At 40.4% G+C, this 18374-nt stretch overlaps 1 protein-coding gene across 1 annotated transcript; it reads right to left on the minus strand.

The window, feature by feature from the left end:
- Positions 1-9118: 9118 nt before the first annotated feature.
- LOC132636906 (nicotine N-demethylase CYP82E3-like) lies at positions 9119-11898 on the minus strand. Its single transcript, XM_060353984.1, has 2 exons — positions 10855-11898; positions 9119-9877 (listed from the first exon to the last, which is right to left on the minus strand). Exons 1-2 carry the CDS (start codon positions 11794-11796, stop codon positions 9251-9253), a joined length of 1569 nt encoding a protein of 522 aa, XP_060209967.1. The 5' UTR covers positions 11797-11898; the 3' UTR covers positions 9119-9250.
- Positions 11899-18374: the final 6476 nt, after the last annotated feature.

An 18374-nucleotide genomic window follows, 5' to 3' on the forward strand; every position in this document is an offset into this window, starting at 1 on the left:
TCCGAGTAGTTCCACTACATCGAGCTCATTATACACGTTGATTAGCTCGTCCTTTTCAGTTCATGATTGTTACTATCTTACAAAATCTACCTTAGCTCACGTGAACCCACGGAAAATTCCATATTAACCAAAAGATTAAATTCATCCACATATTCTATTCACCACTTACAAATCTAATTGTTACCCGTAATTCGGGGTAAACAGTGTGAACACGGCAGAAAAAGTTATTCCTGGACAAGTTCGTCTCTTAAAACTAAAAGGAATTAATTCAAAATGCTTACCACGAGCATCTATATATATTTGATTTTGGAGTCCGGAGCCTAAAGGGTATAAAAATACACGGTATAAACCAAAAGGGGGTAGCCTTTTAGTTACATACCAAAACGGGTATAACGTGGACCAGTCCACGTTATACCCCAATTTGTTTTTCCATTGTCAGACTGATCACAGAAAAAATAAAATAAAAATTAAAAAGTATAACGTGGACTGATCCACGTTATACAAAATTATTTGTATAACGTGGATCAGTCCACGTTATACCTTTCATTATTTTTTTCCGCCAACGTTTTACAAATAGTTTGTAAGACGTTGCCTCTATTTAAATCATATTCGGCTGTGTTTTTAATAAAAAAAAATTATTGATTTTTAAAAATTTTAAAGCATATAGTTAATTTCAGTGATTAACTCAAATAAATATTTTAACACATGCAATAATTAAATATGTGTTATATATGCGAACAGAAATAAAAAAATAAAATATAAGTTAAATAAACGTCACACATTAACTGAGCAGTAAATGTTAAATTACATACTAACTATTAAACGGCACAAGACATGTTATATATTCTTGGAAGATTACATAAGGAAACAACAATCGTACAACTTAAGAAAAAACATAAAAACCAACAAGCAACAACAACTACTGATTTCTGTCGAGGCAGCGATTCTTGTTATGACTTGTTTGCTTGCATGTACTACAGTTTCTAGCCATGCGAGCAGGAGCTATATCCATTTCATTCCTTCTTCTAGTTGTAGTCTGCGCTCCTGAAGTTCGCTCGTATTCAGTGTTTGCAATTAAACTGAAGGGAGAAGGTGGCCAATATGCCTCATCACCCAACAGTGAAAAATTTCCATTGTACGTTTGCTTGTAAAACCTGCAACTGTAGTACTTGCTAACATAGGTCTTTGGTTGAATTCCGCGGATATCACAAAATTTAATTTCTTGTGAACATGGCATATGGTAGTTTCTCCACTTCGCACACGAACACTTTTTCCCTTCGGCAGAGACTTTATGGATATTTTCGCCCTTACCTTCGTGTGCAAATGTCAGAATCTCAAAGACCCCTTCAGTTGCATTATATTGCTGCATGTCAGTATGCTTTAGGGGCCTCTCCCAGTATTCATCAAACTTCTTTTCAACAGCGCGCGGCCAAAAAACTCTGTTTGTGTAAAATTTTGTTGATCCTCCACTGTTATAGCATACTGCTTGTCACGTTTGTAATGAAAAGGATCAATCTCAGCACATGGTCCCAGAATATGTTGCTTCCTATCGAACTGTCTGAGAACGCGGGTCACCATGTGCCACTCTCGATAGATCCCACAAATAAGGGGAACCTGCGCCATCCAAATAACTCGGCCACGCCGACACCACTCAGGGAGTCCATTAATGATGGCCACTGAATAAGGCTGCCACACAAACTACGATAGAAAGAACATAAAATTACATGATGATAAAATAAATAAATTACACATAAGCGTAACTATTATATCAAAACGCCATTAACAACCATAATAATGATAAAATACCTGACCATCTGTTAGGTTGTCCAATACATCCCTACATATGGGTAGCACAACACGTGCCTCATTTTCGCAAGCTTTACGATGAGTCCACTTTCGTGCAAGAGCCGTGTGTGGCTGAATGGCCCTGGGTGGTGGATGCATCGGTATAATTCACTCCCAAGCCCAAACCTATATTAAAAATTTAAAATAAATACATAAAAACCTTATAACTATCAAATAGGACAACCAAATAAAATTATATAATTTTAAAGGTCACGTACCTGCAATAAGGAAATGAATCCACACACATCCTTGGCTTTCTTCAACGAAGCGCGGCATAAACAAGTATACAAATATGACAATGCAGCCGCTCCCCAAGCTTGTCTACTCATTTCTCTAAGGTCACGCATGTCAAGCAAATAGTCTAAATTAAGTAAGTCACCGGACTATCCGGAAATATCGTGCTGCCACAAAGCCATAGCAAGTACAACCTAACCTGCTGTTGCACAACAATTTCTGGGGTCTGATCTGTAATGTCATCTAAGCCTCTAATATATTCAATTAATTTATTTAGTTCTAACCTACTAACACCATTAAAACAATCCAGACCGGGTGCCCAACCAATAAGCTCATGGATTAATTGTTGCCACCTAACAATACTTATATTTCTAGCATTAACATCATTCAAAGGATTACCATCAACAACTATGCCAAACATGAGCTCAATATCTTGTAATGTGATGGTCGCCTCACCCGTACGCAGATGAAAGGTGTGCGTCTCAGGACGCCATCTCTCTATAAGTGCAGTGATGACTGCCCAATCATATGATACACATCCTACCTCTACTACTCCCCTAAATCCACATAGGCCAAAGTAGTCAAGGATGCGAGGATGAAAAGGATGACGCTTCACGTGCTTCCAAAATTCGGTATCCGCGCGGCGTGAAAACAGGCATCCGGTCGGTCCCGAATATTTTAGCAGAACAAATATGCACTGGCTAGATAAAGCCAACTTCCATACGCCTTAATTAGAAACCACTGATAGTGGACCACATTAATACCTATAAGGTATAGACAAAATAATTGTCCACCACTTAGACTTAGGTCCCATATAATAAAGCATTATCATGACATTTTAAGTATCTTTTTTTTTGGGCTACTGAGGCATCAATTAAGTTTCACTTTTCTGGCTATATAAATATCACATTAAAGGTACAATGAAAAATAATTAGTTATTCAGATCTTTTATATAACAATCCACAAAAATAACAGTAACATAACAACAAATTTCTTCAAAAGTGCTACTAAACAAATCGGACCTTTTATATAATAATGCTTCTAACAATCATATCTTAAGTTCAAATTAAAATAACACAAATATATATCTTATAAGTATTAAAATAACACAAATAAAAAATAACAATTAAGATATATAAGACAAACAGATATCTACATCTACTATAAATATACAATATTATATGAGTTAGAAAAAATACCTTAATTTTAAATAGCAACAAAAGATAAAGATGAAGAAGTTGCTCCAAAAATTAGACTGTAATGCAGAGTTTAAAAAGAAAATAAATGGAGGAGAAGGAAAAGGAGAAGGAGATGGAGAGGAAGTTCTGTAACTTCAAAAGATGGAGGAAGAGGCGGAGGAGAAAGGAGAGAAAAATTAGGGCAACAATGCACAATGAGTCGTGGACAGTACCACGTTTCACAAATATATGTTGTAAAACGTGGACTGATCCACGTTATACAAAATTATTTATATAACATGGATCAGTCCACGTTATACCTTTTAATTTTTTTTTAATTTTTTTTCTGTGATCAGTCTGACAATGGAAAATAAATTGAGGTATAACGTGGACTGGTCCACGTTATACCCGTTTTGGTATATAACTAAAATGCTACCTCCTTTTGATTTATACCGTATATTTTTATACCCTTTAAGCTCCGGACTCTTTGCTTTTGCTTGTCAAGAATATCTCGGGCATAAACTTTTCAGAATCCGACCAAATATTATTAGGGTCATGATGTATCTTTCAAACATTGATATGCAAACGAGTACCCTTTGGAATGTTGTAACCAAAGACTGTAGTCTTGCACTGCTTCGTGTGGAACGAGTAAAGGTGCTGGTGCATATAAGCGCACTGTTTCTTAGACAATAGCCTGAATTGGTAAACTAAATTTTGGATGTCAAGATCTTCTGCAGACCTCTCTTTACCCACTTTTATGTGAGTAAATTTCTCAAATGGTCAATACTATGTGGAATTATTGAGTAAAGTCGCTTAATTTAGTTTTTTATCAATAAATTCACTCATTTTTTAATTTTCTCTTAAAAAGTCACTCTAATTGAATTTGTCACCTCCGGATATCAAAAAGTTTTGACAAGGCGAAAAAAGCTAATTGTTTATACCAACAATTTTAACTAGTTCAATGATAACTGATAAGACTGAGGATTCCCTTGGTGAATAGAACTCTTGTGGAGTACCGGTCGAAATCCTTTAATTTGAGTTGTGACAACTACTTAACATGTCTTATATATAAGGACAAGTCAGTAGAGTACTAATTTATTCGTAGAAACAATTGTGCTGAATTAAAAGACCAAAAGGTTAAAGGCAGTATGGAAGCTTAGAACTTAATAATCAATCTTGCATTTATATAAAAGTTACACATTTATTCAAGTAATAAAAATTATCAGAAACAGATTAAAACATCAATTATTACACCCATGTCAGATAATTTACACTATCAAAATACATAAAGTGAAAGAGATTAATTCCGTGATTATTCTCATTGATTGAGTTGGTAAATATACCATAGTTACAATGTCCTATTAGGATACAAACTATACTAACCTAAAATAGAAGATTTACAAAATATTCTTTTACTACATATTTACACTATTTATCACACCCCCGCAGTCGAAACGGGAGGTTTACGAATGCTGAGACTGTCCCGAAAATCTTCAAATAAGACCTGTGGCAGTCCTTTAGTGAAAATATCGGCGAGCTGATATCGGGACGGAACATGAAGGACACGGACGTGGCCGCGCGCCACCTTTTCACGAACAAATGTATATCCATCTCAATGTGCTTGGTGCGCTGATGTTGGACTGGATTTCCTGACAGGTAAATGGCACTGACATTATCACAATAAACTAAAGTAGCCTTAGGGATCGGACAATGTAGTTCCAAGAGGAGGTTACGTATCCAGCATGATTCAGAGACAACATTAGCAACCCCCCTATATTCTGCTTCCGCACTAGAGCGGGAAAGAGTAGGTTGGCGCTTAGATGACCAGGATATCAAATTATCTCCCAAAAACAAGCAATAACCCGACGTCGAGCGTCTGGTGTCTGGACATCCCCCCTAATCAGCATCAGTGTATGAAACCAAATCAGTAACTGAAGATGAGTAGAGATGCAAACCATGATCAAGAGTACCCTGAATATACCGAATAATTCGCTTAAGAGCAAGCATATGCGTATCTCGTGGAGCATGCATATGAAGACAAATCTGCTGTACGGCATAAGAAATATCCGGTCTGGTGAAGGTAAGATACTGAAGAGCACCTGCAAGGCTCCGGAAATGAGTGGGATTGTCACACAGATCGCCAGAAGAGGCACTGACCTTCGGTTTAGTGTCAACCGGAGTGGAAGAAGGCTTACACGAGGACATTCCTGCACGTTCAATAATGTCCGTAGCATAACTTCGTTTTGATAGAAACATACCACCCTTGTGACGGGTCACCGCAATGCCAAGAAAATAGTTCAAAGGACCTAAGTCCTTCATAGCAAATTCTGAGCCAAGAAGGCCCATAATAGAACAGCGGAGAGCATCTGAAGAAGCAGTAAGAATAATATCATCCACATATAGTAAAATGTAAGCCAAGTGGTGCCCTTTGCGATAGATGAACAAGGAGTGGTCAGACCTGCTATTAGCAAAACCAATGGAAGAAACAAAGTCAGCAAATCTTTTATACCAAGCTCTCGGTGCCTGTTTAAGCCCATATAAGGACTTGCGCAACAAACACACATAATCGGGACGAGATGGGTCTCTAAAACCCATAGGTTGATGCATATAAACCGTCTCCTTGAGCTCGCCATGAAGAAATGCATTTTTGACATCCAACTGATGAATGGGCCAATGTTTAGATAGAGCTAGACTTAAGACAGTGCGGATCGTTGCTGGCTTCACGACCGGACTGAAAGTCTCACCACAATCAATGCCAACCTGCTGTGTTTTGCCATCACCTACAAGACGGGCTTTATGCCTCTCAAAATCACCATTAGACTTTTCTTTATGAGTAAAAATCCACATAGACCGAATAACATTCACATTAGGTGGACGGGGTACCAACTCCCACGTGTTATTTTTAATATGAGCATCATATTCATCATCCATGGCTAATTTCCAATTCGGGTCACGTAGCGCATCCAACGGTTTACGCGGTATGGGGGACTTGGTAACCGCCGCATGTAGATTAAATGGGTGCTTGGGTTTGAAAATACCGCGCTGACTACGAGTGACCATGCGTGTGTGGGTATTGGGCTGGACAGGTAGAGAAATGGTCGAGTTTTGCGGGGTGGTGGGAAGCTGGTGGGGGAGAGGGGCGGACTGGTCCTGCGTAGAAGACGATGGAGGCTGCTGCCCAGGTGGGGAGGGGTCGGTGTGGTCCTGAGTCACGGGCAACGACGGAGGGGGATAGGGCAGCGGTGGAGGGCTGGCGGCTATATGATGGATCAAGTAAGGAGAGAGGCCATCATCAAGGAAGTCATAAGAGGTGGGAGCCGGAGTATGGATTTTGGAAAACGGAAATTGAGTCTCATCAAATAAAACGTGACGACAAATAATGATTTTATTTGAGGATAAATCAAAACATTTGTAGCCACGATGGTTTTGTGGATATCCCAAAAAGACACATGGAGTTGACCGAGGGTGCAACTTGTGAATAGTAGTAGATGGAAAAAGGGGATAACATAAACACCCAAAGACTCGGAGATGAGAATAAGATGGTTTCCATTGGTAAAGGACCTCTAAAGGTGATTTGTGACCCAATAGCTTACTTGGTAAAATATTAATGAGATACGTCGCCATTTGCAATGCATGATGCCAAAAAGACGGAGGAATGGAGGCATGAGCAAGAAGAGTCCGGATGACATTATTTAGTGAACGAATTTTTCTTTCTGCTTTCCCATTTTGAGAGGATGTATGAGGACACGAAAGACGGAAAGACATCCCATTGGATGCACAAAATTTTCCGAATTGACTATTAGTATATTCCCTCCCATTATCACATTGGACATTCTTGATAGGACGTTCAAATTGAGTAAGAATATGGGTCTTAAAATCCATGAATTTTGAGTAAACATCAGATTTTCTAGCCAAAGGGAAAGTCCACAAATAGTTGGTAAAATCATCCAAAAACAGAACATAATAACGATGGCCCATAGAACTCAAAATTGGAGAAGTCCACAAATCACTATGAATAATGTCAAATGGAAACAAAGTTTCGGAAATAGAACTAGCAAATGGCAACTTAACATGTTTACCAAGAACGCAAGAATGACAAATACTAGATGAACTAGAACTATTACATTCAATGCTTTTATTACGCCTAAGAAAATCCAAAATAGAAGCTCCCGGGTGGCCCAAACGATCATGCCAACGGGTAGAAGACAAGGCGGCAAAAGTCGACGGTGAATTGGTGGAAAATATGAAGGTGGACAATGGATAGAGAGCACCCCTACTATTACATCTCATGAGAGCCATCCCCGTCCGGAAATCCTTCACAGAAAACCCATAAGGATCAAATTCAACACTCACATAGTTATCAGTAGTAAATTTACGAACCGATATCAAGTTCTTTATGAGTTTTGGCGCATGAAGGACATTGTTTAACAATAAAGAAGGGTTCGGGGGAGGCAATTTAGCATGACCACAACCTCGAATTGGAATTGAATTACCATTACCAACAACAATGCCAGTATTACGATTGCTCAAATTAAAATAAGACGAGAGAGTACCTTTTGTGGATGTCATATGGGACGTGGCGCCGGTATCCATATACCAATTCGAATCGGGTTGGTTCAACGTCATCGTGTGCATGGCCGATTCAATATCCGTCGGAGTCCATTGCGTCGGGGGGCCCGCGGCTGCATATGCCTGCTGCTGTTGTCGCGAGCCCAAAATGCCAGGCTGGGCCAGCGACCTCGGGCCAGACGAAGAAGATGGCGGCTGCCACTGCTGCTGTGGCCGAGCCCACTGCGTGGTAGGATACGGGCAAGGGGGAGCCCACTGAGGCATCCAACCCCACTGCCACGGTGAGGAGGGTTGTTGCCACTACTGCTGGTCACCTGAGGGGCGTCCTCCACGGCGTCGGCTGCCACTACCGCCGCCCGAACCACGGCCACCGCCGTTATTATTCCCGCCGCTAGAGCCGCAGTTTTTGTTGTTATTTTTGCCCCGATGATGGTGAGAACGACCAGAATTTTCCAGATGAGAAGAGTCATCAAAATCACGTTTGGAATTAGCCACCATAGCCGCGGGCGAGTCATCGTGCATTTCAGCCAACGCCTTTTCCTCAAGGCACAAACTTGACCGAGCTTCAGAGAATGGTGGAAGAGGCTTACTTTGGCGGATGTAGGTACCCAAATTCTTGTATGCCTCTGGGAGTCCAGCCACCAGTTGGAGAACGAGGCAGTTTTCGGTCACCGGAGCCCCCACACTCTTAAGTTGATCGGCCAAGGTCTTGAGACGTTGGCAATACGCCGAAGCGTTTGGAAAATCCCGCATCTTGACATGAGAGAAATCATGTTCCAAAGCAACGGCACAGGAGTTTTTGTTGTCTTGAAAAAGATTACGGAGGCGATCCTAGACCTCCTTTGCCGATAGGTCTTCTTCGATGATTGTATGCAATAAGTCCGTGGAGATGGTTGCATATACCCATTGAAGTACCGTGGCATCCAAAGTGGACCACAACTCCTTTTCGTCGTCGGTGGTAGGAGCCTTCTCCTTTCCGGTTGGCAGAATGTGGGAAAGGACACGGTGAGACCGGGCATGAAGTTTGAATAATTCGGCCCAAGCCGAATAATGATCCGTTTCCATCTCAAGAATGATTGGGATATGATTCTTGATGTTGGAGACAGCCAAAGCAGGATGGAACTTGGTGTCTGCCATTGATGGAAGGGAAGAAAAATGGACGGAAATCGAAGAAGAAGAAGAAGAAGAAGAAGAAGAAGAAGAAGAAGACGTCGGAAGGTGGATAGAGGACGTCGGAGAATTAGGGCAGCGGAAGAGAAGGAAAAGAAACCCTAGTATCTGATACCATGAAAGAAATTAATTCCGTGATTATTCTCATTGATTGAGTTGGTAAATATACCATAGTTACAATGTCCTATTAGGATACAAACTATACTAACCTAAAATAGAAGATTTACAAAATATTCTTTTACTACATATTTACACTATTTATCATAAAGCTTAGAAGACAAACGAGAGGTAACCAGAACTTCCACTTGATTTACATTAGGCAGGGTAATGCCTACACCTTCTGTCATGTCTATTGGCTTGTTTGATGATTTACTAAAATCAAAACCTTGAAGCAAACGAGCAAAAGTCAAATGTGTCAGTAAGGTCGCAAAAGTTTTTCCTGGACAAGATTGTCTTCCAGAACCAAACGGAATGAATTCAAAATGCTGACCGCCAGCATCTATATTTGCTTTGCTTGTCAAAAATCTCTCTGGCATGAATTTTTCAGGTTCCGACCAAATGTTAGGATCGCGATGTATTTTCCACGCATTAATATATAAACGAGTACCTTTTGGAATGTCGTAACCAGCCACTTGACAATCTTGCACTGCTTCGTGTGGTAATAGTAAGGGAACAGGTGGATACAAGCGCGATGTTTCTTTAACAATAGCTTGAAGGTACACTAAATTTTTTATGTCACTTTCTTCGACCCATCGCTCTTTACCCACTTTTGTATCTATCTCATCTTGGGCTTGTTTCATAGCATGTGGATTGTTCAGCAATAAGGACATTATCCATATCAAATGAACAGATGTTGTACCAGAGCCATCCAAGATTAAACTCTGCATATATACATAATTTAATTTGCTACAGTTAGAAAACAAATGCTAATTACAATGAACTATATTGTAATGCATCGTCAGTTTATGCACTTAGACTGTTAGACAATACACAATAACTGTAAGCATAATGGAAAATATCGTAGTGCTTTAGATAGTTTTTGGGAATATTTACCGAAGTGTATTAAATAGGTATTCGCCTTTCCTGTTTATCTGGTCCTATTTCTTTTTTAATTTATTTCAAAAAGAATCTTTCTAGTTGGAAAACAATTTAATTTACTAAAACATTTAATTTTACTGTTAATGGCAATTTTTCACAGTCATATAAATGTTATGGAGTTGCTAACATTATAAGTTTCAAAAGTCTTATAGCTGCATAAATATTTCTACCACATGGTCCTTCCATCTCATTTTAACTATTATTTTAGCATTTTTCACGCCCAATAAGAAAACTAATAAAAAGTATAATTTACTAAATTATTCCTATTTATAAGATGCTTTTTAAGAATTGATCAGTATTAAGAAGATCTACTTTTTTTAAAATGTTAGGTTATAGTTGGAAACAATTAACTACTTTAGTCTTGAATTCCTAAAGTAACAATTATACCAGGCCAATTTTCTGAGCTAAATCAATAGTTAAAATAAGACGGAGGAAGTATTTCAGCTCACAAGTTTTAAAACTCTTAATTTCTATTTCAAATTCTAAAAACAAGGCACTCGATGCACAAAGCATCCTGTGTTAGCAAAGTTCGGGGAAGGGTCGCACTCAAGGGGTGTGATATAGACAGTCTACTCTAATGTAAGCAGTAGTGGCTGCTTTTACGGCTTAAACTCGTGACCTATAAATCACACGGAGACAATTGTCTCCGTTGCTACAAGACTCCCCTTCTTCCTATTTCAAATTCTATGTCAGTTAAATAAGCCATAAATTGAAACTATGCTAGGTATAAAATTAAACAGCCATGCCGACATAAACTTACTAAGACAGTTGACTTGATGACGGTGGCCTGAGAATAGCCATAGGCTTTGAATTCATTAACATCTGTCACCCTAAGCATAGCATCTATGGCATCTTCATCCTCGTGATTGTTTACACCCTTCTTCTTCATATGGTCATCCAACCAACCTTGAAGAATAGAATCCAAGTCTTTATAAATATTCTTCATCAATTTTATGTGCCCTTGGAAATCAAAATATTTGGCCAATGGAAAAGGCACTGCATCATATACAACAATTTGCCCTACAACATACATGATGCCCTTAAAGGCCTTCCTAAAACGTTTTGCCTCCTCATCTTCCTCAATTTTGTTGTATCTTTTCCCACATATGGTCTTCACTATTATGTTCAAAGTCAATTGGTGAAACCATTCACTTATATTGATCACGTCATTCTTTTTTACCTGCGTCAAAGAATATAAGTCTTTGATGCTATTTTCCATTTCAGAGACACGTATGTGCCTCATTTTCTCGAGTTTAGTACTCGAGAGTACCTGCGTTAAGGCCAGCTTGCGCACTTGACTATAATAAGCACCGAACTCAGAATAAGTGAACCTCGCGTACTTGTAACCAATGCTTTGGCCAGCCATGGATGTTGGTCGGGCCGCGAAATCCTTGTCATGAGTTGTGAGACAATCTTTAGCTGCTTCCCAATTGCTGATTATCAAGTAGGGATACATCCCCATTCTCAAAGTGAAAATAGGTCCATATTTATCGGCCAACACCCCTAAAGTCCGAGCAAATGGGATATTCTCACCGGTACCACTCAGCTGAAGGAAGTGGCCTATGATAGGCCATGCTCCAGGGACTTCAGGGGCTAATTTTTTGGTAGTGAATGTCTTTCTTCTCCATAAGATTATGGACAAGAATACAAAGGCTAAAAGTCCTAAAACAGCTTGCAAATTGGAAGAAAAATGATAATCCATTAGGTCTCAGAGGAACTTAAAAGGAGGAGGCTCGAACTATAGAAGATATCAAAGATTTGGGCACTCATTTATTGTGCTTGTTCTGAAAAGTCCCATTTTAGGTGTTCCTGTTTGAAAAGTTAAATAACTTTTTCTTCTTTTGATTACAAGATCGTGATGTGGGAACACGATTTTGCATAAAAAGGACACGTAGCAACTAAAGATTAACTTTTACTCGTGCCAATTTAACTTATATTACGGTGAAAAGAAATTAAATTTATATATACTCATAGTGTAAACAAATTGTGGCCGTCTATTTACTTAAAAAATATATCTACAAATTTTTATGCATATAACGTGAGTTTTGGCTACTCCATTTGTTTATCAGGAAAATGCAAAAGACAAATCGACAAGTCATGTCAAAGGCACCAAACTAAAATGCACCATGAACAATTTGTCTTTCGCAATTATCAAGCCGCTTAACGCTTCATAAAACGATTGAAGTTATGAGATACGTATCTTACTGAGACATTGGTCAATTTACACATTTTTAATACCTCGTTTTACCTAACAATGGCAATCTGATTGTAATATGACCATCAAAGTTTGTATACGGTAAAAATCGGATATATGTTAAAACCGGTAAGATCAGAGATCGAAGGAAGAGAGGGAAGATCATCATTTGGTCCGGTTTCTCCATAGTCGAGTTGATCGTGGCCGTTGGTCCGTTTGACCGTGGCCATTAGTCCGTTTGATCGTGTCCGTTGGTCCGGGAGATCCGTTACGCGATTGCCACGCGTCGATACCATCCTGCCATATTTAACTGTCAATCGTACGGATGTCAGACCGTGCGACCCACCTAATCCAACCTAATCCATTTCAGAGTTTTTTCTTTATTTTTGAGGGTCTCATGTTGTATGAAGCCCATGGGGCAATACTATAAATAGGGGTCATTGCCCTACTTTTGAGGGGTTGGCTTCTCAGATCAAGAACTTTTGTAATAGCAAAATATATAAAATCTCTCTCTCTCTAACATCTGATTTTGGTCCGAATTATCGTGTTCATCCTTTAGATCTGCTCGATCAAACAATATTCATATATTACTAGATACAAAATCTATAGCAAATCACTGATTATCAGTTGCTTCTTCGTAGCATATTCATATATTTCTTTTCTCTATCAAATAGATTAAGGCTCAACCACATATCCTATACCTCACTCATAAATTTAATTGATTATCCAAATTTGGGGTAAACAGTTTGGCGCCCACTGTGGGGCTAGGATAATAGTGGTCTTTGATCTTGATCTCTATCTTACCGATCAAAATCGAAAACATCTTCTGGTCGTCTCTGAAAAAACGGACCAAATGGCTAACAGTGGGCAATCTGGTCATGTCAACAACAACAACGAGATCGTGGCCGAAAATGAAGACAGCGGGCCACGAGGATTACCAAACCCCGCTGACCCTAACCCCGCTAATTCGAGGGAGGGCCTTAACCGACAAAACACCTTGGACCAGGAGAATGACGCCCAGCCGGCAACTGACCCTTTAAATACTCACAATTCAATTACTTTGTCCCGGACATAGGGCCGGAAAGAACCGGATACCCCGAATGGTAATATTGACTTACGTTTAATTTTTGAAATGTTGCAGGAACAGAGAGCGGCGATTGCCGAACAGGGAATCGCAATAGCCCAGTTGCAAAACGGAAGAGATAAAACGACACCGGAGAAGGCGAAGGGTATTGCTGAACCCAGAAGAGATAACGCACGGATGGTTGAAAGCAATGGGTCCGGAGCTGGTTCATCCACCGAGGTTCTGAGAATGCTCGAAACGTTAGAGAAGCGGGTAGACTCGGCCGAAAAAAGGGTGGAAACATACAACTCTCGGGTGGATCAAATCCCGGGGGCTCTGCCTATTTTGAAAGGGACGAATTCAAAGAGGTACATCCAAAGGCCTTTTCCTCTGAGTGCGGCTCCGAAATTGATCCCGAAGAGGTTCAAAATGCCGAATATCCAAAAATATGACGGCACAACGGACCCTCACGAACACGTGACCTCATACGCCTGCGCTATAAAAGGCAATGATAAGGAAGAAGATGAAATCGAATCCATGTTGCTGAAAAAGTTCGGGGAAACTCTGTCAAAAGGAGCATTGACTTGGTACGACCATCTGCCCGAGCATTCAATCACTTCTTTCGAAATGTTCGCCGATGCATTCGTAAAAGCACACGCCGGAGCCAAAAAGGTGCATGCTCGGAAGGCGGATATTTTCCGTATAGCTCAAAGAGACGATGAGTTACTACGTGAATTTGTCAACCGGTTCCAAAGGGAACGAATAGAGCTCCCCCCGGTTCCGGAGGAATGGGCTACACAAGCTTTCACAAAGGGGCTCAATGTTCGGAGCTCGACGGCTTCGTTCAAATTAAAGGAAAGCTTGCTAGAATACGAGGCTGTGACATGGGCAGAAGTCCATAACCGATACGAGTCGAAGATTCGGGTGGAGGATGACCAACTCGAGTTTCCCTCGAGGCCAGTAAACATGAACAAAAGTTTTGAGAGACCAAGGAAAAATTACGAACCGGAGGCGAGGTCATCAAGGGAAAGGTATCGGCCATATTCTCATTCGAAGAAACCAAGCTTCAAGTCGGAGAAATCCAGGGTTGGCTCGAGCCATTTCTCCGGTCGGGGTGATAAACGGGTCGAGCGCCCGTCGAACAGTCGAGTTCTCTCATTCAGGAGTGATGCCGGAAGCTCTGCCGGCAACAAAGATTCGTCGAGGATATTGGAGTACAACTTCAACGTCAACACCTCGGACCTCGTATCTGCCATTGGCCGTATTCCGGATGTAAGATGGCCAAGACCAAATAGGGAAAACAATAGAAGTTTATATTGACGACATGGTGGTCAAGTCCCTCGAAACAGAGGACCATTTAAAGCATTTGCAGGAAACCTTCGATGTACTCCGCAAGTATAACATGAAGCCCAACCCGGAAAAATGTGCCTTCGGTGTTCGGTCTGGCAAATTTTTGGGTTTCATGGTGTCAAACCGGGGGATTGAAATCAACCCGGACAAGATCAAGGCCATCGAGGACATCGAGGTAGTGAATAACGTCAAAGGAGTGTAGAGGCTCACTGGAAGGATAGCGGCGTTGAGTCGCTTCATATCGAGGTCCTCGGATAAGAGTCATCGTTTCTTCTCCTTACTGAGGAAGAAGAACGATTTCGTTTGGACACCGGAGTGTCAAAGAGCTTTACAAGAATTAAAGCGATACTTGTCCAGCCCACCGCTGTTGCACACACCAAGAGCGGACGAGCAGCTTTTTCTCTACCTTGCTGTCTCCGAGGTAGCGGTAAGTGGCGTTTTGGTCCGAGAATAATCAGGTACGCAATTACCTATTTATTATGTAAGTAGAACTTTGGGGGATGCGGATACCCGTTATCCCCACTTGGAAAAATTGGCATTGGCATTGGTAAGTGCTTCTAGAAAACTCAAGCCCTACTTTCAATGCCATCCGATATGTGTAGTGACTACTTACCCCCTAAAAAACATCATGCATAAACCGAAATTATCGGGTAGACTAACTAAATGGGCCGTAGAGATTAGCGGATATGATATCGAATACAAACCTCGAACGGCCATCAAGTCCCAGATCTTGGCCGATTTTGTGGTGGATTTCACCCCGGCTATGGTCCCCGAGGTTGAGAAAGAACTTCTGCTAACCTCAGGGAAAGCCTCGAGTATTTGGTCGCTACATACGGATGGAGCCTCGAACCTCAAAGGTTCCGGGCTAGGAATCGTCCTTAGAACCCCGGCCGGGGATGCCGTTCGACAATCCATTAGAACTGTTAAATTGACTAACAATGAAGCCGAGTATGAGGCTATGATTGCAGGTTTGGAATTAGCCCGGAGTATGGGGGCCGAAATAATCGAGGCGAAGTGTGATTCGCTCTTAGTCGTAAATCAGGTGAACGACGTCTTCGAGGACAAGGACGAACGGATACAAAGGTATCTGGAAAAAATCCAAGTGATACTACACCGGTTTAAAGAGTGGACCATACAGCATGTACCGAGGGAGCAGAACAGTGAAGCCGATGCATTGGCCAATTTGGGATCTTCGATCGAAGGGGAAGAAATCAACCCCGAGACTACGGTACACTTGATGAATACGGCGATAGAAAACGGACATGCCGAAATAAACACAATGGGTTTAACTTGGGATTGGCGCAACAAGTACATCGATTACTTGCGTGAGGAAAAGCTCTCGAACGACCCAAAAGAATCACGGTCATTAAGGACGAAAGCTGCGCGTTTCTGCTTGGTAGACGACCAATTGTATCGACGGTCTTTCTTCGGACCCCTGGCCAAGTGTTTGGGTCCTGGAGAAACGGAGTATGTGATGAGAGAGGTGCATGAAGGAACCTGCGGCAACCACTCTGGTGTTGAAGCTCTGGTCCGAAAGATTATCAGGGCCGGTTATTATTGGAACCGGATGGAGGAAGATTCAAAGAATTTTGTCCGGAAATGTGACGGGTTTCAGAGACATGCACCGATGATTCATCAGCCCGGGGAGTTGCTGCATTCGGTGGTGTCACCGTGGCCTTTGATGAAGTGGGGAATGGACATTGTTGGTCCATTGCCATGGGCACCAGGTAAAGCCCGATTTATTTTGTTTATGACTGACTATTTCTCCAAATGGGTTGAAGCACAGGCCTTTGAAAAAATTAGAGAAAAGAGAGGGAAGATCATCATTTGGTCCGGTTTCTCCATAGCCGAGTTGATCGTGGCCGTTGGTCCGTTTGATCGTGGCCGTTAGTCCGTTTGATCGTGGTCGTTGGTCCGGGAGATCCGTTACGCGATTGCCACGCGTCGATACCGTCCTGCCATGTTTAACTGCCAATCGTACGGATGTCAGACCGTACGACCCACCTAATCCAACCTAATCTATTTCAGAGTTTTTTCTTTATTTTTGAGGGCCTCGTGTTGTATGAAGCCCATGGGGCAATACTATAAATAGGGGTCATTGCCCTACTTTTGAGGGGTTGGCTTCTCAGATCAAGAACTTTTGTAATAGCAAAATATATAAAATCTCTCTCTCTAACATCTGATTTTGGTCCGAATTATCGTGTTCATCCTGTAGATCTGCTCGATCAAACAATATTCATATAGTACTAGATACAAAATCTATAGCAAACCACTGATTATCAGTTGTTTCTTCGTAGCATATTTATATATTTCTTTTCTCTATCAAATAGATTAAGGCTCAACCACATATCCTATACCTCACTCATAAATTTAATTGATTATCTAAATTTGGGGTAAACAAAGTTAGTAAAGAATCTCAGATTTAAATCTTTCTAAAGAATATTTGATATGTTAATCGTTCACGTGTTGGACCACTTGAATATGTGAAGTTATATGAAACCAATTGAAATTAACTAGAACAAAAGGGAGTAGCTTATGTAGCTTGTGTTTTATACACTAACTTGCAACGAAGCGTAATTATCATGATTTTATGGCGGGGGCGGAGGGATGATTTACCTAGCAGTTTTCTGATTTACACAAATATTCATCAGACATTTATACAAAGTACACTTTCAATTTATTTACTTAATTTAAATAACGTACTCCTTGATGTTCACCAGTTGGATGGTAGGGGTTCCTATTTCTCAAGATGATGATTTAGGTTTTGACAGTGACTAATTAATAAATTTTGTTTTTGGTTACTTCTATGTGATCTTATTGAGAAGGGCATATATGATTTTTCTAAGAAAAAAATTATTCTAAAAGTAAAGGGCACAAGGTGTTTCTATTCACTATCATCACACAACACCGTCCGTCATGCATGTCACAATTTCACCTACTACATATGGAGTGTCATGTCATGCGACCAATAATTTTTTTTTGATTAAACATTTAACAATAATTCACATTATCTCTGTAACATATCCTAAGTGGACCCGACGTTTTAATCATTTCGTTTACAAGACAACTTGTACTTAACTCTCTTACTAGATGGTCTGAGCCCGTGGTTCGTTGTTATATAAAAGTGGTTTGACTTTTGCAAGGTATTTCTTTATTCATTTTGTAGGAGTTTAACTAAAAAAAAAAAAAAGGAAACAGTATCATCAAGTTAAATATTACTCATAACATAATATGCTTTATATTGTACGGAACAAAGTTATATTATTACATTGTCAAGCTTGCTAGAAAGAGAAAAGTTGTGAAATTCTTGATGTTCTTGGTGTAAGCGGGTACAATCTGGATTCAATCAGTTGTTATCGGCTGTGGAAAAGTGAAGAGAAACTTGTACAGTATCCCGATAAACCTGCAAATTGTAATGCAATGTTTAAGATATACCATCAATCTTTAAGAGAGTTGGAATAAATGAGTGCCCAAATTAGAAAGTTGAAACAAACGTGTAAGGAAATACAGACAGAACTGAAAGATAATAGGAATAATTGGTTGCACAGTAGCCCGATAAACCTGCAAAGTATTACATAAGTCTAAATCATGATAGGAAACTGGAACTTAACACATTAAGTTGGAAATGTTTTACATGTTAAAGACCAGAAGAATGAAAAGAGAAATGTAGAGA

The sequence above is a fragment of the Lycium barbarum genome, chromosome 1, assembly GCF_019175385.1.
Source record: "Lycium barbarum isolate Lr01 chromosome 1, ASM1917538v2, whole genome shotgun sequence".
NCBI lineage: Eukaryota > Viridiplantae > Streptophyta > Magnoliopsida > Solanales > Solanaceae > Lycium > Lycium barbarum.